The 24,786-nt window shown below is 35.6% G+C and overlaps 4 protein-coding genes across 5 annotated transcripts in view; 2 read left to right on the forward strand and 2 right to left on the reverse strand.

The window, feature by feature from the left end:
- Nucleotides 1-4,717, forward strand: part of LOC148921266 (phosphatidylinositol N-acetylglucosaminyltransferase subunit A-like) — an 8,047-nt gene extending 3,330 nt beyond the window's left edge. Inside the window, exons 4-5 of the mRNA XM_089048480.1 lie at nucleotides 4,392-4,534; nucleotides 4,619-4,717. Of these exons, the coding sequence (XP_088904606.1) occupies nucleotides 4,392-4,534; nucleotides 4,619-4,717 (242 nt within the window). The remainder of the gene's footprint in view (nucleotides 1-4,391; nucleotides 4,535-4,618) is intronic.
- Nucleotides 4,718-5,312: 595 nt separating this feature from the next.
- LOC103323117 (dihydroorotate dehydrogenase (quinone), mitochondrial-like) lies at nucleotides 5,313-10,465 on the reverse strand. 2 transcript variants are annotated; one of them, XM_008225115.3, is made up of 12 exons: nucleotides 10,309-10,465; nucleotides 10,054-10,191; nucleotides 9,670-9,752; nucleotides 8,753-9,076; nucleotides 8,284-8,539; nucleotides 7,278-7,358; nucleotides 7,076-7,183; nucleotides 6,945-6,974; nucleotides 6,582-6,719; nucleotides 5,957-5,994; nucleotides 5,760-5,859; nucleotides 5,313-5,650 (listed from the first exon to the last, which is right to left on the reverse strand). In XM_008225115.3, exons 2-12 carry the CDS (start codon nucleotides 10,186-10,188, stop codon nucleotides 5,558-5,560), a joined length of 1,386 nt encoding a protein of 461 aa, XP_008223337.2. In that variant the 5' UTR covers nucleotides 10,189-10,191; nucleotides 10,309-10,465; the 3' UTR covers nucleotides 5,313-5,557. The 2 variants fall into 2 exon arrangements, with proteins under 2 accessions (XP_008223337.2, XP_088900080.1); XM_089043954.1 differs by lacking the exon at nucleotides 6,582-6,719.
- Nucleotides 10,466-11,212: 747 nt separating this feature from the next.
- LOC103323211 (uncharacterized) lies at nucleotides 11,213-15,580 on the forward strand. The gene is made up of 11 exons (XM_008225225.2): nucleotides 11,213-11,524; nucleotides 11,624-11,654; nucleotides 11,825-11,838; nucleotides 11,930-11,980; nucleotides 12,100-12,169; nucleotides 12,744-12,813; nucleotides 12,915-12,982; nucleotides 13,567-13,690; nucleotides 14,130-14,169; nucleotides 14,733-14,800; nucleotides 15,227-15,580. The coding sequence occupies exons 1-11, from the start codon at nucleotides 11,294-11,296 to the stop codon at nucleotides 15,237-15,239; spliced, it is 780 nt and encodes a 259-aa protein (XP_008223447.2). The 5' UTR covers nucleotides 11,213-11,293; the 3' UTR covers nucleotides 15,240-15,580.
- A 1,026-nt stretch (nucleotides 15,581-16,606) lies between these two features.
- Nucleotides 16,607-19,840, reverse strand: LOC148921267 (mitochondrial dicarboxylate/tricarboxylate transporter DTC-like). The gene is made up of 6 exons (XM_089045847.1): nucleotides 19,547-19,840; nucleotides 19,252-19,335; nucleotides 18,481-18,542; nucleotides 17,919-18,280; nucleotides 17,131-17,345; nucleotides 16,607-17,003 (listed from the first exon to the last, which is right to left on the reverse strand). The coding sequence occupies exons 1-6, from the start codon at nucleotides 19,661-19,663 to the stop codon at nucleotides 16,947-16,949; spliced, it is 897 nt and encodes a 298-aa protein (XP_088901973.1). The 5' UTR covers nucleotides 19,664-19,840; the 3' UTR covers nucleotides 16,607-16,946.
- Between the last annotated feature and the right edge of the window lie 4,946 nt (nucleotides 19,841-24,786).

Here is a 24,786-nt window from a genome sequence, read left to right on the forward strand (position 1 = left end):
CTATTTTATTTTTATTTTTTAATAGAGATGGACCAATCAAAAAATAGTTATAGCATTTATGACTCTCCAAATTATGGAGTATGATTGGAGTTGAAATTTTTTAGAGAGCTTCTAAAATAACTTTCTTATATTTTTAGCTAAATTTTAGCTAAGAAATAGAGAGTATCATTGTATATGCTTGTTTATTGTTAAGTTTCTATTTTTACTACAAATTTATTAACTAAACGTCATTTTAAACCTTGTCAACAAAGATAACGTTTTTTTCTTTTCTTTGTCAACAAAGATAATTTATACTTCTTTTGCCTATTTTAATTTGATTTATATTCACACAAATTTAAATTCTATCACAATATTTCATAAATTGGTGTGATTGTTTGTAAAATTGTGATAATATATATTAGTTTTTAATAACTTATTGTAATTATATTTATACAAATTTATAAATAAACCCAATCCTAGACATGTATTTATAAAAAAACTCAAGCACTATTTAAACATAGAAACACACCCAAAATCAACTCCAAAGTCAACTTTTTGGGTGTGTTTATAAATGAGTTTTGAGTGTGTGTAATGATGAGTTTTGGGTGTGTTTATAAAGTGTTTTGGGTGTTGGGTTTTTTTATAATTTCAACCTCTATTTTGGGTGTTTTAGTGAAACTCCCTTATATTTATTCTATTATTTTCCCGATAACAATTTACCCATTCAGAGTAACTCTTTTTTGGGCAAACATTCAACGTAACTATTTGACCCGTTAAACCCAAATACTCCTTATTTGCTTGAAAAAGAAAATAAATAAATAAATAAATAAGAAGAAAAAGAAACTTGGTTGAAAGATGCAGGCGTGTATCCTCTCATACTTTTCTTCAACATTTTTGTCTTTCCCTAAACCCTTTCAATTATTAGCAAATTATTTTAGTATTCCAAAAATGGATTTGAGCCTGCAAACCCTAAATTAAAAAAAGAGGCGAGGATGGCTGCCGGCTATCCTATTTCTTATATATATATATATATATATATATATAAAATATAAAAAAAAGACATGACCGGATATAGCCGTTCGGCTATACTATTTTTTTTTTAAAAAAAAATTAGAAATAACCGCGTATACCCGCTCGGCTATACTATTTCTTTGAATTTTTTAATAAAAAAAATCTCGAATAGCCGGACTAAAAACACTTATAGCCGGGCGGCTAAACTATTTCTTAAAAAAAAAAATTAGAAAACCCGAGTGTAGCTAGAAAATTAGAAAAACTCAAGTATCGCAGCGCAGCTAACTATTTATGTTCTAAAAAATTAGACAAAACCCAGTATAGCCGTTCGGCTATAATATTTCTTAAAGAAATAAATAAATAAAAACCTCGTATAGCCGTCCGGACATACTATTTCTTGTAAAAAAAAATTAGAAATAACCACGTATAGCCGTGCGGCCATACTATTTCTGTTAAAAAATTTAGACAAACCCGGGTATAGCCCGTCGGCTATATGATTTTTTTTTATAAAAAAAACGATCGGCTATACTATTTCCTTGGGAAAATTTAGACATAACCCTGTATAGCCGTCCGGCTACACTATTTCTTTGAAAAGAATTCAACACCCGAGTACAGCCGCGCGGCTAAAGTATTTCTTCTTTAAAAAAAATAAAAAAGGTATAGCCGGTGCCATACTATTTCTTTCTTAAAAATTAGAAAAACACGAGTATAGCCAGCTGGAATAACAAATTTGTTGTTAAACAAAACAAATTTATGTCCAATTTCACTTCTAGATGTCGTGACACAAAAGTGGTATCAGGATACACACCCAACGGGTATTGCAGGCAATGGAATAACAAAAGTGTCGGTCTTAGCCGGGAGCACATCTGAAGATCAGACTCAGAAGTACAGTTTTCTTGGTTTGATCTTCTTTGGGATGTCTCGTCCACTTTTGCTCCATCCATTGCACTATAAACTGTTGACACTCAAACTATTAGGTATAATGAAATCAGCAATATCATCAATAAGGTAAACTTATTGGTCCATATCATCTCCATGAAAAGAGTAAGAGCATGCAGACTAGGTTGGTGGGTTTTTCTATATGTGGGCACAAAACTACTGTATTAAAGAAAAAAAAATGGAAAGTTCAATTAACAACAAAAGTGGGTTGTAAAAAGGGAAGAGACTCCCAGACGAATTTTGGGATTTTGCAAATGAAAACTGGAATGTTTTGAAGGGAAAGATAGGAGAAGTCAGTGAATGAGGTTTGGAGATGTAGTGATTTGAAAGAAAACTCCTACCTTGGCCTATGACTATGAGAGCTGTAAATACATCTGTTAAGGGTGGTAGAGTTTGGTCAGGGAGCTAGAGGAGATTAAAATCTTGGGTCATCTCAGCCCCACAACCCGCATATATAACAAACCAGGTCCCAACCAAAACTCAACAAGTCAATGTCTTAACTCTAGCCCAACTCCTTCTAGTCTCAACTCTCTCTCTCTCTCTCTCTCTCTCTCTCATACTTTTTTAATCTCATACTTTTTAAAAATAAAAAAATTTATACAAGCAAAGCGATATTTGAGGAGGATATTTTCTCACTCACACACTGTCAATGTGTCATGGGATTCGAACCTAAGACCATTGGTCTTCAAGTCAAGGCATTTTCCACTGAATTAGACCTCGTTGGCCTTTTATAAAAGTAACTTTTTAAGCATATGTTATTAAAAGAGTTTAGGGTTAATTAGCTATGATTAGAGTGCATGGTTCATCAAGATGGTGATGGGCTCAATCAGGGGCGGAGCCACATGTAGGCCTGCCATGGCCAGGGCCCCCCAAACTCCATGAAAACCCAATTCTTTCTTATGCATCAACTACAATATTAGTTAAATATAGCTCTATATAATCTTGCATTTATGGTACTGGCCCCTCCACAGATTAGCTTCTAGCTCCGCCACTGGGCTCAATGGTTCTACAATAGAGGGAGCTACAATACATGATGATATTTACATTCACTTATAGTGGACTCAGCAGAATATCCATCAACTGTGATTTCACCTAATTGGTTGAGACCTCACCAATCGGTGACAAGCAATGGCCCATCCAAAATACCAAATGCAGATTTCAAGGCTGTCTTTATGTCAGACTGCAGCAAACTAATTACATATGAAGCATGCACCTGGGGGACAAAGGTAATGCTCTGATTTCTGTTTCATCAATATAATCTCATAATAAAACATAACTCCATAATAAGGTCACAAACAAGAATCCACAACGAAACCTAGCAATATACAGATAAATATAAGGATTAACAACCTAATAGTCTTTCATATTATATATTTCTTTTAAAAGAAATAGTATAGCCGTGCGGCTATACTCGGTTTTATCCTTCTTAAAAAATAGTATCGCCGCACGGCTATACTATACGTATTTTGACATGTGGGCGCCTAACCGCTATGGGAGTCCTCTTTTTTTAAAAATAAATCGTATAGCGCAAAGGCTATATTTGGTTTTTATTTGTTTTAACAGTATAGCCGCCCGGCTAGATCTATTTTGACACGTGGCCACCCATCGGTTCTCTCTTTTTTAAAAAATTAGTATAGCCGTCCGGCTGTACGGTTAAATATTTTCGAATATTCCGTAGAGCCGTTCGGCTATACGGTTAACATATTAGAGTATAGCCGTGCGGCCATACGGTAAAAATATTTGTTGCTTTCCTTTTTTGTAATTAAGTGGTATCTTAGCCTTTTTTTAATTACTTTAATTAGTAATTATGTTTGAATTATTATTTCTTTTGTGAATAATTAGTTTTAAAATATTTTACTAATGTCATAAAATACTTAATAAAGAGTAATTAATTATATTTACTTATATTTACTTATCTCCAAATATATTGTAAAAATTGTTTCAATTATTAGAAAATTATTTTAGTATTTCAAAAATGGATTTGAGCCTTCAAACCCTAAATCCAACCACAAGACTACTATGGGGCACTTATGACTTGATTAGTCTTGGATACTCATGTAACTCGACCTAGGGCTTTATGATTAGAATTTCAATTGCAATATACAGTTAGTATGACATAACTGGACGTAACCCACAAGGCCCACCTTCCATATAGCATGTGTGGGAAGACTCCCACTTATAAGGAGTGGAGACTTTCTCTTCTTTTCCAATGTAGGACTCAAGTTCATATATTTCATTCAAATTCCAACAAGTAGTTGATATTATCGAATCATGTATTGACTTGGAAGTTTGGAGGCTAAAATCCATTTTTGGAATACTAAAGAGTCGATTAGGCTCGGACATGTAAATAATAAAAGTCAAGCAGAGTATCCGAACCAATAAAAAAATGTCGTACTCTCTGAAGTCTATTCTATTTATTTGTTAACGTGAATTATTCTTTTACAACCACCCGGGTTGCACAGTTTCTCAGAGTGAATCAGAAGCAGGAGTGTTCTTCTTTGATTCTAGTTATCGCCCTGTGCTCCTCGCACAGCAGCATATTGGTATTAGTGAGCAGAATTTTACAGCCCGTATTGAATTGCAGAATGAGATATGCTACAAGAAGGTTTCTCTTTCCTTGGGCTCTCCTTTGTGTAATGTATGTACTAGAATGATTATTTAACTGATTGATACTTTTTTTTTTTGCTAGGTTGTTGAATCACTCAAGCAATGTTATCATCAGGCTCAGAAACTGGTATTCGTTCATTCTCGAAAGGACACAGCAAAAACAGCTCAGCTAACTGCATAAATGAGGAAGCATCAGTTGGTTGATGATGATGCACGAAGTAACCAGTACGATTCCTTGCAAGTTTTGATTTCAGCCATAGTAACTGCCTTGATATTTGTATAATATGTTTCCTTTGGTTTGGAGTATACGTGCCATTTGTTTTCTCTTATATTGTTTTTAATTTTGGAGTGAATGATATTGCTCGCTTTCAAAAAGATAAAATCTATCAACACAAAATGACTTAAATGAAAAATAAATATATTAAAAAACTACCATCTGTACTGATGCAGTAATCATTGGAAGTTTGATTTCACACATCAAACATAGCAACATAGAAACAGTGGCTTTCTCAAAAAGAAATAATGGAAATAGGGGACTATTAACCAGAGTAGTTAAGAATACGATCATCCGAAATTATACTAGCAGTGTGAGTGGCAACTGGGATTGGGATAATTTTGAAGTTCCTCATAAAGCAAGGAAGGTTCTTACTCGAGGTAGGTGCATATAAAATATAAGACGAGTTTCTCATAAAGCAAGTTGTTATTTTTCAGTGGATGTGAGAGCACGTCCAAACCAGCTGAATGGAGTAACAAAATAGAAACTAGAATGGATCCAATTTTGTACATATCAGCTCTAACTATGAGCTTGCATATCCGGGAGTGGCAGCAGATTTTCTTTTCCATTGCCTACAATTAAATTTAGTATTCAGTATAAAGTTTACGGGTACAAACTACAAATAATGCCTCTACAAAAATTTCCTCAGCGACTCCCGTACAAAAAATAAGACCGTTTAAAAACCAGAATTTACACCATGCAATGTAAAAATTTGCTCTGCAAATAAGTTCATCGCATATCTATTGTTTATGCTTTTGGCGTTGCCACTCTGCAATCTGCACCAACTGCTTCACTAACGAACTTGAAACCATCCCTTTCTAAGCACTCAGACAAGTCAGCCTGTGAGAGAGAGAGAGAAGCAAAGATAGTAAGACTATTATAAGCACGTCCTTGACATTAGGTGAAAAAAAAAAAAGGTTTTCGGCAGAATGAGCGCATCAGAAAATACCTTTATCTTGGGGATGAGAGCAGGTCCCCCATAGGCAAATGCTGTATATAGCTGAACAAGACTTGCTCCAGCTCGTATCTTTTTGTAAGCATCCTCACCACTAAATCAATGGCATAAACAAGGTCCAATTAAGGGGGAAAAAAGTAGATAATAATTAAAATATGAACAATATCAACAAAGGGCTGTTCTGATCTTACCTGCTAATGCCCCCACACCCTATTAGAGGAATCTTTCCCTGATTGATATTAAATTAACAGGGTCAAGCTCTGATACATAGGCAAAAAAATGAAACCAAAAGGAAAGAACATACAATTTAAACAAATAGTTCAAATAACATCCAAAAGAGGACCTAAATGTCTAGCAATAACAACTAAGAGGTTCAAGCCAATAAATATTCTCTAGTAAAAATAAATAAAAGGAACTCAGCTAGGCACTAGTTAAACTAAGGTGCGCTCGGCCACCTGTGTCCAGCTGTGTCTAGACGTCCTATTCATCAAACCCAAAAACAATTATAAGCTACTCTACATGAAATTTGACGCTTGTATACTGATATTTTATGCTTTCATAATTCTGTACTTCCTAATGCAAGGGTAAAGAAGTAAAATTAATAGTCCAACTTCACATGTACATAAGCCACAATGGGATGATGGGTCATGACAACAATAGAATGACATATCAAGCCAACATACTCACGCATCTTCAAAATTTTCAATAATATATCATAAAAATAAGTGGCATCTTGTAAAGATATGTTCTATGCAATCTACCCCAGTGTAAGTATCGTGAATAACAGGTTACATGAGTTACAAAGGGGCAACGTACCCTCGTCAAAATGTACATCTCCTTTAAGAGACTAGTAGAGATATTAAAGAGTGGCTTTCCACTCAAGCCACCAGCTTCAGAAGCTGCTGGGTTTGTAGTAACAGGATCTGATCGTGAAACAGTTGTATTTGATATAATCTAGAATAAACAAGATAAAAACAACTCATAAGAGTAGAACAAATGGCACTAACTTTTAGGTAAATAATATACTGAACATTAAAGTCATGAACCTTTACTCTAATATTAACACGTAGAACACCGTATGGTTATCATTGCACTAAATAGCTCATAAGAGTGGAAACTTTTGATATGGATATGGTAAACAATGAAAACTGTGAAGTGTGTGATAGGAAGTAAACATACCAATCCATCCAAGCGAAGGGCAAGGGCAACCTATGTCCATAAACAAACCACCATAAGAAAACCATTTTAAGGAGAAGAGAGGGGGGTGAGGGGGGAGAAGAGAGTAATCAATTACGAGCATAAACGCATACTGCAGCAATATCTTCAAGGTCTTCTTTAGACAAATCTGGAGCAATTTTCACAAGCAATGGAGGAGGGCCCTCTTCACCCCATTGCATTTCATCACGAGCAGCTTGAACCTTGAGATAGAAGAAAAGAGTTATAAGAGCTAACTTTTGCAGACATTGTGATAATTATATAGATAGAGAAAGTTCATGCCTCTGAGATCCATACCCTTTTCACAAGGTCCTTTAACTGCTTTCTTCCCTGAAGCATACGTAACCCAGGGGTGTTGGGTGATGAAACATTAATCACCTGCAAAGAGATCAGCACAAATATTGTCGAATTAATGAAACTGGATTTGAACTTGAAACGTATATGCAGAAACTAAAACCTTAATGCTTGCAGTTCGTGAATTATTACCGAAAACTCAACTTCTGAGGAACAATATCAAGAAATGATGCAAGATTCTATTTCAACCCACTGAAAATTCAGCTTTCACAACTGAAGTTGAGGAAGTTTTACTTTAACCTGAATCATTTCCAGATATAAATTTGATTGTTCAAATATCCTAGTCAAGTAATAAAAAGTCGGACTTCCGAACAATTGCTGCCCATCTGAGCTTTTAAGAAATTATTTTCCAAAATCTCTATTCTCTAGTAAATTGATTGTGACCCTCAAAAGACATATTTGGCATCATTTATCAACAGACAAGGAAATATGTAACCAATTCTGTAGTATAATTTGTGACAACCGATAAAATAGCCTAAAGATGGTATGAAATTATACAACTCAAAATCAAATGAATGAACCAACAAAAAGACCACAACAAGAGGCCTATTCAAATGCACCTCTTATTGCTTTTCCATGTGGAGAAGCAACATAACAAGAACCTATATTATTAGATGTTAGCCATGAAAACAGCATACTAACACAGGCATCGTGATGAAGTTGATGCATTTGTGAGTACAACCACAAAGTGAACTCTTGTTAAAAGAAAGAACAAGTTGGACAGTGAAGAGAGTGTTTTTTTCCTAATTATGCTTCAGTCAGCAGAACTACCCTCCACGCAACCTCCTTTGGACAGACGGAGATCCTATTCCTAGGGCACCAACATTTGCAATCAAGATGCACTTTCCCACAAGAGGGAATGAACACGTCTTTAGTTGCAAAGCAGCAGAGTCACAATGTCAGACAGAAAAATTACTAGACTATGAGAAATCAATAGAGAACAATCTACCAAGTAATCAGCATACTGGGACAATGTATGAACCCCTTGTACATAATCTGCAGAAGCATCTTCACTTGTCTTATTCTTCCCAAGATTCACCCCTAGTATTCCAGGGCCAGCTTTGCCTCCAGGTTTGACTTCTTCACCTGAAGAAGATGAAGAGCTTGTAGTTTCATCCAACTTCCTCTTACCATGCTGAGCACCCAACCGCTTTGCAACAGCAACAATTCCTTCACTATTAAAGCCACATCGATTGATGATAGCTCTGAACACAACATCAGGTAGATTGATAGCACATGAGTTAGAACAAGAAATATAACCCAGCTCAATTTTTGAAAAAAAGAAAAAAAGATTCAGAAGCTAAAGCACCATAATCACCTTCCAAAAGTGAATAGAAAATTTGACTTAACACAAGAAATTCAAGGCAATTCAGGTCTTCATCAGAACATAATAAGATAAACACAAAACATACTCTTACCCTTCCTCACGCAATCTGAAGATACGAGGCTTTGGATTGCCCTCTTGGGGAACGGGGGTTACAGAGCCAATCTCTACAAAGCCAAATCCTAAACCAAGTAAACCATCAACAGCCTCAGCATTCTTATCAAATCCAGCAGCAAGACCTACAGGGTTGGAGAACTTCCTTCCCCAAACGTCTAGCCCTAAATTTGATGGATCTGGTCTCTTCTCTCTAGGAACCCAACCTCGTGCTGCGGCTGAGACACCCAGTCTGTGAGCAACCTCTGGATCCAGAAGAGCGAAGAATGGATTCACAAGTTTTGTAGCTGAGAATAGCCAGCCACTTCAAAAATTTGATATCCAAGAATTAGCAATAAACGTAACTAAAATTAAACGTCAACATTTTACAAAAAACTTAAGCCAGTCAACTAACTACTGATAAATAAACTGAATTACACGGTTTCTGCTTCGTCCACATAAATAAGTACACAATAGCATAACAATGAACAACCTCATCACCACTGCAAGAATGAGGCAGAACATAACAAATGACAATTCATAATTTTTGTCTAATGTCCCACGAAGCTATTAATTTAGCAAAAGAAATTTATGACTTTTACAACTAGGAGTGTAATTCCAAAGTTTCTAGGTAACAAGGAGAAATCCAGAGAAATTCACCCCAAGCCCCAAAACCAAACAACACACGCTTACACCACACAGGTTTCAAGCAATACAGCATGACAGACTTTTAATTCAAGCATCAGAGGTTGCCTTAAGAGAATTCCACATGTTTTATGCTTATACTTTTCTGGCTGATAGGTAACAGTAAGTGGAATTAAACATAAATGCTGAAACACTGCAACCATAATTGTAAACCGTGTGAAAGGTTAAATGCAAACAGAGCAAAACTTCTACTTAAAGATTTAAATGAGGTACCAGAAAGTTGCTTCATCCACAGTGCTCACATAAGCTCCTCCGCCTATAACTAAGCCTAAGGTGGTTCCCGTCAACAACCTCCCCTACAGTTCAAAATAAGCAGACAGCACTTCAAAATCAAACAATAACGCATTGAATTTCCAACAAATTTGACTTAAAAATAAAAGTGTAAGCAATATAAAATGAAAAGGCACCACTTTGGTGAGATGGGTTTGCCTTTTTGCTGGAAACAAATAAAACTATAATCGTCATAGTTCTTCCTCTGTGATTCTTTGCAACCAAAAAGATAGTGTCATACATATACGAAGGAGAAGAAGAAGGAGAAGAAGAAGAAGAAGAAGAGAGAGAGAGAGAGAGAGAGAGAGAGAGAGAGAGAGAGCATACTTTCTTCGAAAAATGAGGAATCTTTGGAGCAGTTTCTGCAGCAGAAGAACAGTGTCGTGCACCTGCAATAGGAGTTGTGCATGCCCTTCTGAACAAAAAGTCTCTTAGTAATTTTCTTGAAGCCCTTGCCGCCATGACCTTCAATGATCAAATAAATAAAAAACTTTCAATAGCTTATATAAAGCCTCGCGAACTAACTTTGCTAACAAAATAATCAAAGGCAAATGCAAAATCAATAGTAGAAAAGGAACGTACAGAGCAGTGGACTATGTAAGGCAAGAGAGTGATACAGGGCTTGTTACGACGGCACCCTTGAAGGAAGCGGGACAACGGGTAAAATGGCGTACACAGACGGGTTTGGCTTTTTCTCGTGCGGGTGATATATGGGCACCCGGTCTTTTAGATTAAACGGGTTATTTTGCGTTTACGGGTCAATATCAGGATATACTTGGTGTTATTGATTTAAGAATGTATGATATATATTAGTAAATAGATGCATATTATACCCAATTGGTGTCCCCCTAGCATTATTATTAGAACATTGCGTTGGGTTGTTCCATATCAATGTATGGCAATTTTGACAAAAGATGTTGCAAACGTGACCAATATACACAAGTTCATAGTGCTTAAGCCCATCATTTATTTTCTGACGTCAAATCAAACTAACTAATTTCATTAAACAATTAAGAAATAAGTCTTCATCTAAAGTTCTCATTATGCAAGTATTGCTCAAGATCGCGTGGCTGCAATGATACCGACAAGTAAACGAGTAAAAGAGTTGTATGGGCTAGGATCCAATCCAACTAGTAACTGTACAGGACAAAATGAAACATCAATTTTTTTTGTCACCCAATGACTTATAAGCCATCAACAACTACAAGCTCAAGATTTTAGCTCAAATGGGCAGGGACAGGTCTGAGCAACGATGAAAAGGTGAAAGTCTTTCCTTCACATAAACAAAAAAGAAGAAGAAAAAAGGTGAAAGTCATAACAAGTTAGATTACAATCCTTGATATGCAATAATATCTAGTTAATTACAGTCCTTTCTTTTTTAAGTTACAAATTTACTTGAAATAACAATTTTTGAGTGGCCTTCAAGTGATCCCAGCTTCTTGACTTGAGCGTATGTAATATATATTTATTTGAGCGCGGGTTTGCTGCTTGCTTTCTCAAATCCTGTCGTTCGTTCGTTTCAGAAAATAGAAAATAGAAAATAGAAAATAGAAAATAGAAAAAGAAGATGCGAGCAGTAGCAAAGCTGAGCGAAAACCTCACTCGGCCTCTCTTCTTCCTCGCTCCAAGAACCTTAACCACCCTCACTGCTCCTTCTTCTTTATCGAACTTGCTTTCCTCGTCGGGCTGTGACACCAGCATCACCCACTGCACCAACACGTGTCTCACTGGAAAAACTCTGCTTCAATCTCCCTGGTCCGCCATCCAACACCGCGGAGCCGTTGTCCTGGGCTCCGATGTAAGTTTTTCAATCTCATTTCGGTTTCCTACTGAGCAACGACGTTTTGAATTGTAGTTGTTATTCACAGCCATGAATCATGATCCTGCGATTGTGCAGGTGAGAGCTGGAAATGTCATTGAGAGGAAAGGTGGGTTGGCAGTTTGGCTTTGCAATCAATTTTACACAGAATCTCGTTGGGTTTTGTTTGAATATTCATTTAAACTTGTTTTTTTACTAACAAATTTTATGAATAATTTATAATTAAAAAAATCACATTGCGGTTGCGCTTGGTTTTATGGTGGACAATACTTGCTTCAGATCGTCTTTACCAGGTGAATTGGTTTATTGTATTTTTGAATGGTGCAATAATGTTATTGATGAATATTCTGTGATTTAATTGATGCATAATTTGTTATTATTTAGGTGATAAAGGTAGAACATTCCCATGAAGGAAGAGGAAAAGCGCACATTAAGGTGTGTTTCTGTCATTCAAACCTTATCATTATTAGAACCTTATTCATAAGTTTTGATTTGTACTTTTTGTGCTTTTTTAAAAAAGCAAGCTGAAATGTGAAGCTGTGTTTTCATTGTAGGTGGAGCTTCGTGATGTTGACTCTGGAAACAAGACATCCCAAAGGTTGTCGACGGATGAGGCAGTTGAAAGTATGAATTTTTTGTAAATTCCCATTACCATTAGCGTAATAGTCTACAATGCTCGTTCCCTATCAGATTGCTTTAAATTGTTGATGTAAGCATTCTTTGGTAGTTCAATACGTTTCCTTTCTTGGATGTCTCTTTCTGCATTGCTTTTCATTCTTCTGGTTTTGTTTCATTTCACTTTTTTTAAATGTCTGCTTGTGAGGCTTGTTCACAAAGACATTGCCCAGTGTTCACAAATTTTTTTTATGCATTTACTTGAGTGTAGGTTGTTTTGAACTGAATAATGGTCAGTTTCAGCAAGGAAAGTTACCTCTTGAAACTAATCGGTTCATGTTAACCCTTCTAGTGGATGCCCATTATTCTTTTAGTTATAAGCACTGGTTTATGCTTTAGTGGACGCCCATTGCTCAATAGTGGCTGGTACCTTTTCCTAAATTAAAAATAATACCGACAAATGGGCTGTATTATCACAGTTATGTCAAGTTGGCTGAGGTCTTTTGATCTCAATGACGTGCCATTCTTTCAGTTATTATGGTTGTGTGAGCTAAAATGATAAAATCTTGTATGATTGCTGCAGGAGTATTTGTTGAGACAAAAAGCTACATTTACATGTGCACAGATCGTGATGGCATTGTATTATTGATGGAGTGAGTTTTATGTTTTAAAATTTCCCTCCAGCATCCTCTTCCTTTCACTTCCTGCTGTTACTTTCTCTTAAGAAATACTTTCTCTTTGTAATTTTTATCAGCCCTGATACGTATGATCAGCTCGAAGTGCCTGTGGACTTATTTGGAAAGAAGGCTAAATACCTACAAGGTTGAGGCTTATTATAGTTCATGTTCCTTTCTGTTCATTCATTTTCCATGATTTTACCTTTACTTTTTTTTTTTCTTACTGTCCGTATTCCAAAAGTTACTGATTATCAATGAGCATGAAATTCATAGTAAATAAATTTATGTAAATTGATTCAGAGTTATTTATTACAACAATTTACTTTCTAGCTGCCACGAATGGTGTTTTGGATAAAACTACATGGTGGTATCTGAAAATAATCATGTGGTGGAAGCTGCTGTCACGTAGTTGTTTACTTTTTTTTTTTCTTCTGTTCAGAATGCCATTGTGATTAGCAATCCGTGAAAAACTCTTCTTCATGAACGGCTTAATAACTCTACTAGTATCAGGACCTTCCAGCCACTGGCACTGAACCATCTTATAACTCCAATACTGTGATGCCTCCTAGATACAATTATCTAAACCGTCCTAGTCATTTTGGGTGTTATAATAATAATGCCTTGTTTCCTATTTTGGCTGAAAATTTTATTCAGATATGTAATTGAATTTAAATTTCATCATCATTGTTATTGTATACCAAAATAAAATATGATATTCACTGTGAACAGAGGAACTGAAAGTTAAAGTGGAGCTGTTTAACGGAATCCCTTTGTCCGCATCAGTTCCAAAACATGTGACATGCGTTGTCAAGGAAGCACAACCTCCTGTGAAGGGGATTGCAGCAACACCTAAGTATGTTTTCATTGTGCAAATGCTATTGTTTTTGTAGACTTCATCTCACTACTCAATGTTGCTTTGTCTTTCAGTTGCACCTACACCTTGAATTATCACTTGATATAATAAACTGCTTGATCAATTTCAGTGTTGAATTCTTGTCATTATTCTGACAAGGGATATAATTGCTAAACCGTAGATTTCTAAGTTAACCTGTTAAACTAAAGCTTGAAAAGATATAACCGTAGATTTTTTGTCATGGACATGCCCTCATCAAGGCATCAATTGATACTAGTGGGCCCCATGCATTAAAACCTTTAAGTATGCCGGTTTGAGGACTTTGCTAAAGTTGTTCATGATTAGGTTGTTGGTTATCATGTTGACACTAGTGTACATTGTAATATTAATATATTATTTGTGCGCTTTTGCTATCCCCTGATTTTTCTCTAAAATGCAGGGATAAAATAGCTGAGATGCAAAATGGCTTCACCATGAAAGTAAGAATTTCTTTTTTAAATAATTTGGATAAGCTAATTTACTGCTTTCGGTAGCTAATATTAGAAGAAAATAAGGTATTTACAAAACCTGCAGCAAACAATAAGTAAAGAATAGTGGGCATTACAAAGTATGGTTTTTTAATTTGAAGTGAACTTTTTCATATTGCATGATGTCAACACTTTTTTTTTTGGAGAAGTTTTCAAGTTATCAAGAGCTTTGTTTTATATAGTATGACGATTTAAAGAGCTCACAATATTCATGAATGCATGTATGAGCATATAGAGCAGATAGCTTACCATTATGTCTGGATTGAGTTTATAAGTTGTTGATCCTGAAGGCTTGCTGGACTCCCACATTCTTGCAAAGTTCAGCTTGTTCTTAGAGCCCAGAGTCTCCCTCTCCTCTCTCCCTGTTCTACCATTCTATAAGCTGGAAGATAAATACATATGTAGCATGCAGATTACATGGCGAATGGTGCATTGAGGATATGCTATAGGTGTCATGAATCATAGATTGCATTAATGTCTTCTTTATTTTTTCTTTTTCATTCCGGACTTGCTAGGTACCACCTCACATCATAGCTGGTGAAGCTGTGATAATTGACACTGAGGACGACTCCTATGTCAGAAGGTAATTTTCTACTTGTCTCTCTGAGCGTGTATCACATCCTTCTAAGTTGTTCTTGCACAGCTAGATATAAAGTAAGCACCTAAGCATCCTATTAGCAATAGCAAGATTTACCTAATATTTATAAATGTTTATATGACAAGATTTTTCTGCTCTATAACTCAAAAGGCCCTGATGATTGAGATGTTCCGGTTATAATGTAATGTTGTTATTATCCATGTATATTTACAACTCTTTTTGCATAATGTCACCGGATCTCTTCATTACACCGCAAATGCTGTCATTTGTTTCTACGTAGTTATCCATAAATAATTATAACTTGAATGTTTCAGCTGGACTCTAGGGGGCGCATAATGCCTGTGTTGGGAATTTGGTTTCTAGATTTTCTAGTAAGCTTTTATTTCATTTTTTATTTCCTGTTGCTTTCAGGGCTAAGGCATAGTGCTTAATATCGTTGCCTCAGTCTGATGGAGAGATGGAATATCATTTGGGCAGAGTCTAAGATCACTTGTTGAGTTCAACTCCGTAATGGATGAATTTATTAACCTTGATGATGAGGTTGCTGCTGATTCAGTGTGATGTTATGTTTACTCATGCAACATTAGAGAATGATACACAGCTCTTTAGGGAGGATCCAAGTTTTGCTCTTGAACATGATGAACAATTGTTTTCTGCGTGCAATTTAGTTTATAGAAAGTAACGTTTCACATTCTTATTTACATAAAACTGCTGTTTATCACTTTATGGTTTTATGAAAAGGGGAAGAGTATTATGCCGTCTCTAGATCATTTTTAGCTCGCCATCAGTTCAAGTTATTATTATTATTTTTTTATATAGTTTTTGATGTCATTAGGAAGAGAGAGGAGGGGCCGGCAGGGGAGGCGGTTTGCGTTGTTTGTTTTCAGATTTTCTTCTTATTATTATCAAGAGCTCCAAGTTTACTTTTGCTTTCATTGTTATTTTCGTCGATAACACATTTGCATTATCCACCCACAACATCCAGCAAGCATACATGGCAGCGTTTTTTGACATTCATTCAAGCCATTAAAAAAGAATTACCGCTAAACCAAGAGTTAGGACCTCAGGAAGAACATATTCCCAAAAAAGAAACAATAATACTAATTCGTTGGCTCATGAAGCGTGAAATGCTAATGTTCTAAAATTTAATAGGTCTAGAAAGGACACATACAAGTTGGACCATATCCGTTTTGTTTTATACTTTGTTATGGAGAATGCTATCCTTTTTCTTTAACCATATCAAACAGAGCGTTAAGACCAAAAAAAAATATCAAACAGAGCGAGACTCAACCAACAAAAATGTACTCTTAACAATCAGAGCTATGGCAGAAGTCGGAACCTTAGTATAAAGACTCAACCTACTCTAACAAGGCATAAAACAATAAAAGAACTGCAAACGTTGGGTAGCATAAAATTAAACACCAAGGAAATAATCATAGTTCAATTTTGAAATCAGTTTTGATAAAGATAATAATGCCTGGAAATTCAACTAGTCCAGGAAGAATTTCACCCAATTGTCCCTTTAGTTTTCACGAAGAAAGAGAAACAAACAGCATTAATGCCAATTTTTTTTACTTGTTTTAATGAGTGGAGTTCTTTAATTTTGGTTAAAAGGAGCAGATGGAAACGGAACGACGATCCTCAATAGTCAATAGTAAGAAGCATTCCTTCCACTACACTGCCTCAAGCAGACAGAAATCATTTTTAACGCGATGCGCTAAAACTCTAAAACTTAACCAGAAGGAAGAAATTATCAATTTGTAGACGGTGAAAACGATGGCAAAAACTTGATGCTCAAAACGTCAAACCCCTGTTTTATAGTGTGGTGTACAAAATTTATTTCTCTTCAGTAGTCGTCCAATTGTGCCTAATGAGACGATCTCTCTCAAGTTCTCAGCTTCAGAATCATAAGGGGGGTGTAATATCCTATTCCAATCACACCCTAAAAATTACAAAGTACAAATACCATAAATTCAGTAATCCTAATCCAACCCCGCTATAAAAAATTTCCAATATTTGTTCGACGTTGAAAACGTCAAATCGCAGAAACGGGACTACAACACAACTAGAAAAAAATTATTGTTTGAAGTTTGAACTCAACTCCAGCCAAAATATCCGTCCAGGAAGAAAACTACAACCCAAAGTTTGCTTCCAACTTCTGGATCTGGTTGAGGAAAATCCATGTCATCTGCATAATTAAACACCAACCAATCAGAATATCATCAACCAAAATGTGTCAGCAATTGAAACTAAATGAAACACCCTTGTTCCCCCAACAAAATCAAAATGAGAGAGAAGAAAGAGAGAGAGAGTACCATGACATGGGGGGCAATTCTAACACAATATACTGGAAACCCAGTGTAAAATTTCAATGGTCCTCCTGCTTTCAGGGTTTTCATGGCACAATCAAAAGAGCCAGTGTATGGATACTTTCCCTGAGCATCAGGTTGCATTTTCTGAATTTGGGTTTTCACATAATCAAAGGGCAAACTGCAAGCGGCAGCAAAAAATCCTGAAACACTACTGGCACCTACAAAGAGCAAGCAAGCACATGTCAATTCAGCATAAGCATATTTTAACAATGAAACAGAGGGAACGGGATGTATGAAACCAAGAGTAAGCAGAGAGAGAGAGAGAGAGAGAGGATCATCATCAATACCCCTTAACTATTAAAATTCACAATATAAACAAGATGAACTCAACATCTGTATGTGGGCAAGTTTCAGCCAAGAAAATCTGTCCAAATTGTCAACAAATCAACCACCAACATTCGTAGTTATTGAAAACAATGTTGTTTAATAGTAAAGTTTGGAATTATAAAAACACAAACAGGGTGTTTTGGCTAGCTTAACTACAGTGCTCACTCCAAGTCTTTCCTCACATAAAAGGAAAACCTGCCCTAACATATGAAGTCCATTGCTCTTCATTCTATGTTAACAATACTGGATTCCTCACAAAGAGGATTAGTCAAATATACAGAGTAGATTGAATAAATAGTTCCTTAATCAGTAAAAGTTAGCCAAATAAAACCTCATTTCAATTACACCCAAAATAGTCTAAAGTAAAAAACAATCACATTTATAGTACTTGCAAAGAATCTTACCCAAGACTGTAGTAGCTTCACCAAATCCAAGGGAATCCTTGAAAAACTCAACACTTTGATCATAAGAAGCAAGCATTCCCATGTTTAATGCCATTGCTCTAACTACAGTAGGGCCTGCACCTTTCCAAAGTGCCAAAACCCCTTCATCTGAAACAATACGATAGAGAGCATGGAAAGCATTTGTGTAGTGACGGCGCTGAGCAGCAGGCAAAGTGGCATCGGCCTGCATACGAATGAGAGCTAAATCTGCTGGACTTCCAACAGATGCTCCAATGGCACCAGCAGTTAGCCCACACAAGGCTTTCTGGTATAGAGGTAGGGGCTTCCCATCATTGGCCTCAATTGCTTTGTTTGTCAGAATCCTAAACAAGTTTATCAGATTAACAATGTTATTATCTAATAAACAATGTACATATAAATGAAAATACCACATGATAAACTTACTTAACAATATCAAGCAAATGAAACTAAACGTAAGTGAAGCTTCAAATAAACAAATTTAAAAGCTATAAAATATAGATTATGCAATTTCACTTGAGTCTGAATGCTGCAAAAGACCCACCTGAATGATCCAAGACGAGCTGTGGTATATGTAGCTTGTCTTAGCAATCCAGCAGAGAGTCCCTGCTCATAGGATTTCCGTTTAGAGAAACAAATATTGTAACGTATGAACTTAAGCCAATCAATCAAACAAAAAAACCAAAACAAAACAAAAACTTATGTCAATAAAAAACATTCATCCACATTTTGAACCTCAAATCTGACAAAAAATACCTAAAATTGAATTTGGATCTGTGAATCAGAGAGAAGGGATTTGGAATACAAATTGGTCGGATGTAATATAAAATGACAAAACTTGTGATGTTAGTTAAATTCAACGATGTACTAAAACTTAAAAAGACGATGAATTTGATGATGGCTTGGTAATGTGTACCATTTGAAATTGTATCAAGTGATACTGCTGAAAGGACTTATCTTTCTTTTTATATTCAGCATAAAACTTCAATGAAGATCCTTACACATAAATACTCACCTCCCAACTGAAGTATATGTTAATGTCTCAACTTGTAAATGATGAAACAACCTATATAATCTCGCTCAGCCTAACCTAACATTATAGCTTGAATCAAAACATCATGCATCTCTGATTGGCAGTGAGAGCCTGAATCATACCCCATACCTAAAAGTCAGAAACTTTACTGGTACAAATTCAAATCTATATAAGGTCCTCAACTTTAAAGCATCATCGCTTGATTCCAAACCTCATTTCAGCAATGGATCAACAAGATTCATGAAACAAAACTCAAGTTCTAATCACGTTTAAAATACATACCTTATACAAAGCACCGATACCCTCCTCCTTAATCATGTTCCTGGTGACCTGGGCCGCCGATCCCTGACCCAATTGAATTCTCACCTGCACCAACCCAAGATAAGAAGAACCATTAACGCGTCAGCCCCATTTAACCACATTACTGCACTAAACAAAACAAAACCTTTCAAAAAGACCCAGAAATCGTAGATCTAAAAATCATCAAAGAAACTCGTTATCAGCTCAAAAATTAAAGTGGGAACCAGCTAACACGAAATAACAAACATGGGTTTAATACAAATCGCTAAATTCATACCTTGATCATATCGACTGGTTGGATAACACAGGTAGCAAGCATACCAGAGGCTCCGCCATTGACGAAGGGCTTAATGGTGGGCCAAACACCAGACTTGGGCTTATTTTTGTCTCCCATATTTGGATTTGAAGTGAGATAGTGAGAGCTCGAAGGGAGAGAAAGGGGAGATGGGTTCCAAGGAGGCTGCTTTGGAGTTGCGGAAGAGGAGAAAACAAAGGAAAGCAAAGAGGCAATTTAACAGAGTACTCTGTACCCACAACAAACCCTCTTCCTCCTCGCTTTCCTCACGACCTGAAAATTACTATAATTAAAAATGAAAATGAAAATGGACAAGTTTATTGTATGACCTTAGATGTCTACCAAATTACAATGTCAGAGAACCACCTTTTTTTTTTTTTTTAAGGCCGACTGTGGTTTAAAGGTTGGTGACTTTACTTGATTGTCAAATTATTTGATTTATTGTTTTAAGCCCACACTATTATTTTTCTCAATAGGAAAATGCTCTTTTTTTTCCTCTGTTCAAAAGGTTTAAAATCAAATTGATTGTGAAAATAAAAATTAATAACAAATAAAATAGCAATTTCATAAATAAAAAAATCTGACTGACTATCCTACAATTGGTTCAAATCAAATCACCCTCATCAAGTATGTTTTCCGCCGACTATTCTACAATTAGTTGGTTATTAATTATTTGTCTAGCCTTACATTATAAGTAAACCCAAAAATTAATAATTATTCAATAATAAAAGTATAAATGCAAACGCAATTATATAATCCCCCACTTACACCTAAATTGGTAACATTGTGAATGGCCACGTCGGTGATAGAATTCTCTAGTTCTACGCCATTTATTGGTCTTCCAACAAAACTTTATAGGCTTCTACTACATGGTCTTGAAATTCAAATCCACGAAATCATATTCAAAACTTCAAAATATTACAAAAATAAAACTAAAATTAGGAAGAGTACTCTATGGAAAACAACTAAGATGTCAAAAACAACCTGTTGTTTTCGTGCAATTAGGGCAACCATTTTATTCCTTGCTTTTCCAATTGATATAGGAATATACAAACCAAGCTTGATGTTGATGTTTTTAAATTGCCAATACACTAGAATATCTTCAACCAATAGAACACTTATTTTGATTCAACTGAGGACTTTGAAAAAAGAACAAAATGTTATTGTAAAAAATAAATAAATTAAAACATGTGTCAGATAGAATCACGTTTTCTCTATACCGTCTCCTCCAAAGTAGGGAGTCAAAATTGGATTGTTGATTAAAGGGTAGAATAGGGAGCACATTAGAACCGATTTATCTCCATCTCCTCCTTATTTATTTAAGAGACTTCCTAAATCTTTGGAAATGCTCTAAAATGCAAAAATGAAAGTTGATTGAGTCAAATAGTTATAAGGGTCTTTTTTGGATATAAAGAGGTTAAAGTAAATGATTCAAGTTACGACAAAGTTTATTGTTATAATTCAAATCATTTATGTTAAATCATTGGATTCGGAAGAACTCTAAAATTTAGTTGGCTAGTGAGCTCTAATTTTAAACATTTCCAAATGTAAAATTAGTACTGCATTTTAAATACAATGCAGTTTGTTTTTTTGTTTTTTTTTTCCAATTGAATACAATGTAGTTAATATGAAATGACCTCAATATAATATATTGCATTTTGAATCCGAAATCTAGGTCACATTTTATTATATACACATGGATAGAGCCGTCAGTTCACTAGTTGGGGTTGGTGTTGCCTTTTTCCTTCCCCCTTCAAACAAACCTTGAGAGAGAGAGAGAGAGAGAGAGAGAGTGTAGCAACATTGACTTTCTGTGGGAATGGAAATGGAATAATTTAATTTTCGAATAGATTGAGCTCATTGTGGGAATGGAAATGGAAAATGGGAAATGACGTTGAAACTATGTTGATTCATGCATATTACAAAAGTGATGATATTTCGGGGGTTTGATAATTTGATGCCGTCCAAAATAAATGAAGTTTATGACCAAAATAAATAAATAAATAAATAAATGAAGTGATGTTGGGAGGGTATTTTAGGAAAATCAAAGGTTGGGATCAATGACGCCCAATTGCCCATTTGCCCGCCTCACGCACGCACACGAGAACCTCAGCTCAACTTATCCAACCAATCCTGTAGATGACAAAGTTGTCCCTGTGGCGGAGTAACATTAAGAGCATTTACTCACACACCACACCGCCCAAAAAGAGGGTTGGATTTTTGTTTCAATACACGTGGTGACGTGGTCATGGTCCCTCTGTGCATATGAATATGATAATCAACTTCAATATATTCTCATAAACTTTTCGACCTACTTATTCACCCTCACAACTTCACAACTTCAGAGATTGGTTATTAAATAAGAAAGAGTGTTTGTTCCTGCGTGATATGGCATGCAAGTTGCCAGGTGCGTCACGTTTTTGTGTTCGTTGTTCTTGTTAATATTTTAACCCAAAAATGATATTTTGAATTATTTATAATTTACGAGAATAGATATTCAAACTCATGTGAACTGCAAGAGGACCGATTAGTAAACTAGCAGCATCTTATCCGGCTATTGATGCTCTTATTGGAATTGAGCGTATGCTCATTAAATTGGACAAGGTATAATTGTTTGGGCCTAAAAATTGACACACCCAAAAGCTTATCAAAGCAAACAAAACTAAATCTGGCCTCAGTTGTGATAAAAAGGAAGCCGAGAGAAACAATCCCACGTGACATCTCCAGGATAAAGAAAAGTCAACAATGGCATATAGAGGAAGTGATTGAAAAGTTTATGACATCGTCGTTCAAAACCTCGAAAAATCAAGATCAAAATCCTCTTACATATATATATATATATATATTCAGAGATTTTTCTTCTATTCTACAGAGAGGGTAATTCTCCCAAAGAGATAAGTAAGCTACAATCTCGAGAGAGGATAAGCAAAGGTGAAAAAGAAGTCAAACTAACCATCACGGATGAAATCTCACAAGGCGATTAAATTTGAGAAAAGAGATTAGGCTCTTTTCAAGAAAAACAGAAGTGATTGCCTATTTGAAAGCCTATCTGCCAAAACTGATGAAATATTATTTTCTTTCTTTCCATTAAAAAAGAAAAAAAGGGGGAGATATCTTTTTGCCGCCCAATATTAAACAGAATCACCCTACTCCAGAGGACTATAAATACAAAGAAAGAGACAACAAAAAATGGAACATCCAATCAAACAAAAATCTTATACAAGGAAACCATCAGTCAAATAGACAACTCAAAATCAACCAACAAGCCCACTTGAATTTCAAGTGAAACCAGATTCAGATCAGAATTCCCAAGACTCGGACTTAAAAAGTAAGTCATTCAAAACGAGATCCCTCTCGTTACAAATTTGGTTCAAAAAAACCAATACAGTAGAGCTTGAGCTTTCTCCAAATATGGAAAACCTCAACAAGATTCACAGGCATCTCTAGTCCTAAAAACATACGCCATGCATCGAGAAAACCGCAGCTGTCCACTCAAAAGCTTCACAAAGCTTAAGATACATTGAAGCTCTGCAGAATCAACCTTTGGTATCGATTTGATTGAAACCTAGCAATCAAAGTTGTCAATGGTCCATCCTGCATTCCAGTCTAGCCGGATCGAACCTTCCATCTCGCGTAAATGGAGTTCAGTTGTCTCTTCATCTCTCTCTAGCACGGGCATTTATTGTTATATTTTTGTAAAAGCATTCCTAAAAAGCAGTTTAAATCCCATCAACCATTCGACTGAACAACCTCTTTATATGAGATAAATTGTTAAAGTCCTCACCACCGAGGCAAGAAAAGAACTTACTTGGGAGATATTCCTCACCCAAATTCACAATCGCTTGTTTGCAAATCAGAACTTGGGACGCAAGTTATCCATTCCAAACTAAGTCTGCTATAATTTTTATTATTAGCGTTGCACGCTCGCACACCAAAGAAAACTAACTTATTGACCAGTCATGGTTCTCAAGCGTGGGAACTTTGCCCTTCTATCATAGGAGTAAACGCAAAACGGGTGAACAATAATGTAAGACGAGGATATTAGTCATTTCATTAAGACGAGTATACTCATTAAATTGGACAACATGCAAATGTGCCGGCACCTACATATTCTACTATATGTATGCAATTTTGAAGCCCGCCCATTGAAAACAATGTATGCAACTTTGAAGCCCGCCCATTGAACCATGGCCCATGCCTTAACCCACTTTGCATGCACCCATAAAATATAAATCCCTTGTTATTTGACTAAAAGTGATTTTTTGCCATACTTGAATATATAACGTAGTAAATTAGTAATAGCTATTAGCTACAGGGTTTGGGGAAAATTCCCTCCACCACTTAAAACTACCACTCCCTACATCCATTAAAAAGAACCCCCTCTCTCTGGTTGGATGAAGCTGAACTTTGATGGCCTAGTTCGCAATGAGGTTGCGACTACAGGATTTGTAATCAGAAATTGGGATGGGCATGTGATGCTTGTTGATGCCAAGAAAATTAGACAAACTTCCATTACTATTTCAGATTGTCTAGCTCTTAGGGATGGTTTGGCCTATGCTATTCATAAGGTTTAGCGTAAAATTATGCCTGAAGGTGATTCGAAACTTATCATTGATTGTGTTAATTAAGCTTCTGATCCAAGACATCCTCCTGCTTTCTTCTCTTTGTGATGATGTATCTTGCAAACATATTTATAGGGAAGCAAACTTTATAGCTGACAGCCTAGCCTTCAATCTTCATAATATTTTAAATTAAAATAAATCTAATTATACATATATAAAAACTCTATTAAAATGGACCTATTTGTGAAAAGCCAATACGACAATGAATTTTCAGTTTTAATAATGGAAAAGTTGCACTCATTTACATATATATATATATATTTGATGTGTGAATTACTCTTACATACTCAAACAAACTTATATACTTTGGAGAAAAGAAAACATAGGAAAGTGGATGGTATCATGGTGTGTTAAGAAACAAAGATTATAAAATGCATTATTAGTTTTAGTTCATAATTAAATATATAACTGAGAGAAACAGCAAATAATTAATTACCAAAAAATATTATTATTAACCGACAAGAATTTTATCAGAAAAAGGCAAAACCAACAAAGCATCAAATATCTAAATACGAGAGAGAGAGAGACGCGAGAGAATAAGATTTTTTAGGTTTTAGACATAAAAAATTTTCACTTTTGGAAAAGCAAAGTTTTTTCAAA

Source organism: Prunus mume, linkage group LG1 (assembly GCF_029339155.1).
Source record: "Prunus mume cultivar Tortuosa linkage group LG1, ASM2933915v1, whole genome shotgun sequence".
Taxonomy (NCBI): domain Eukaryota; kingdom Viridiplantae; phylum Streptophyta; class Magnoliopsida; order Rosales; family Rosaceae; genus Prunus; species Prunus mume.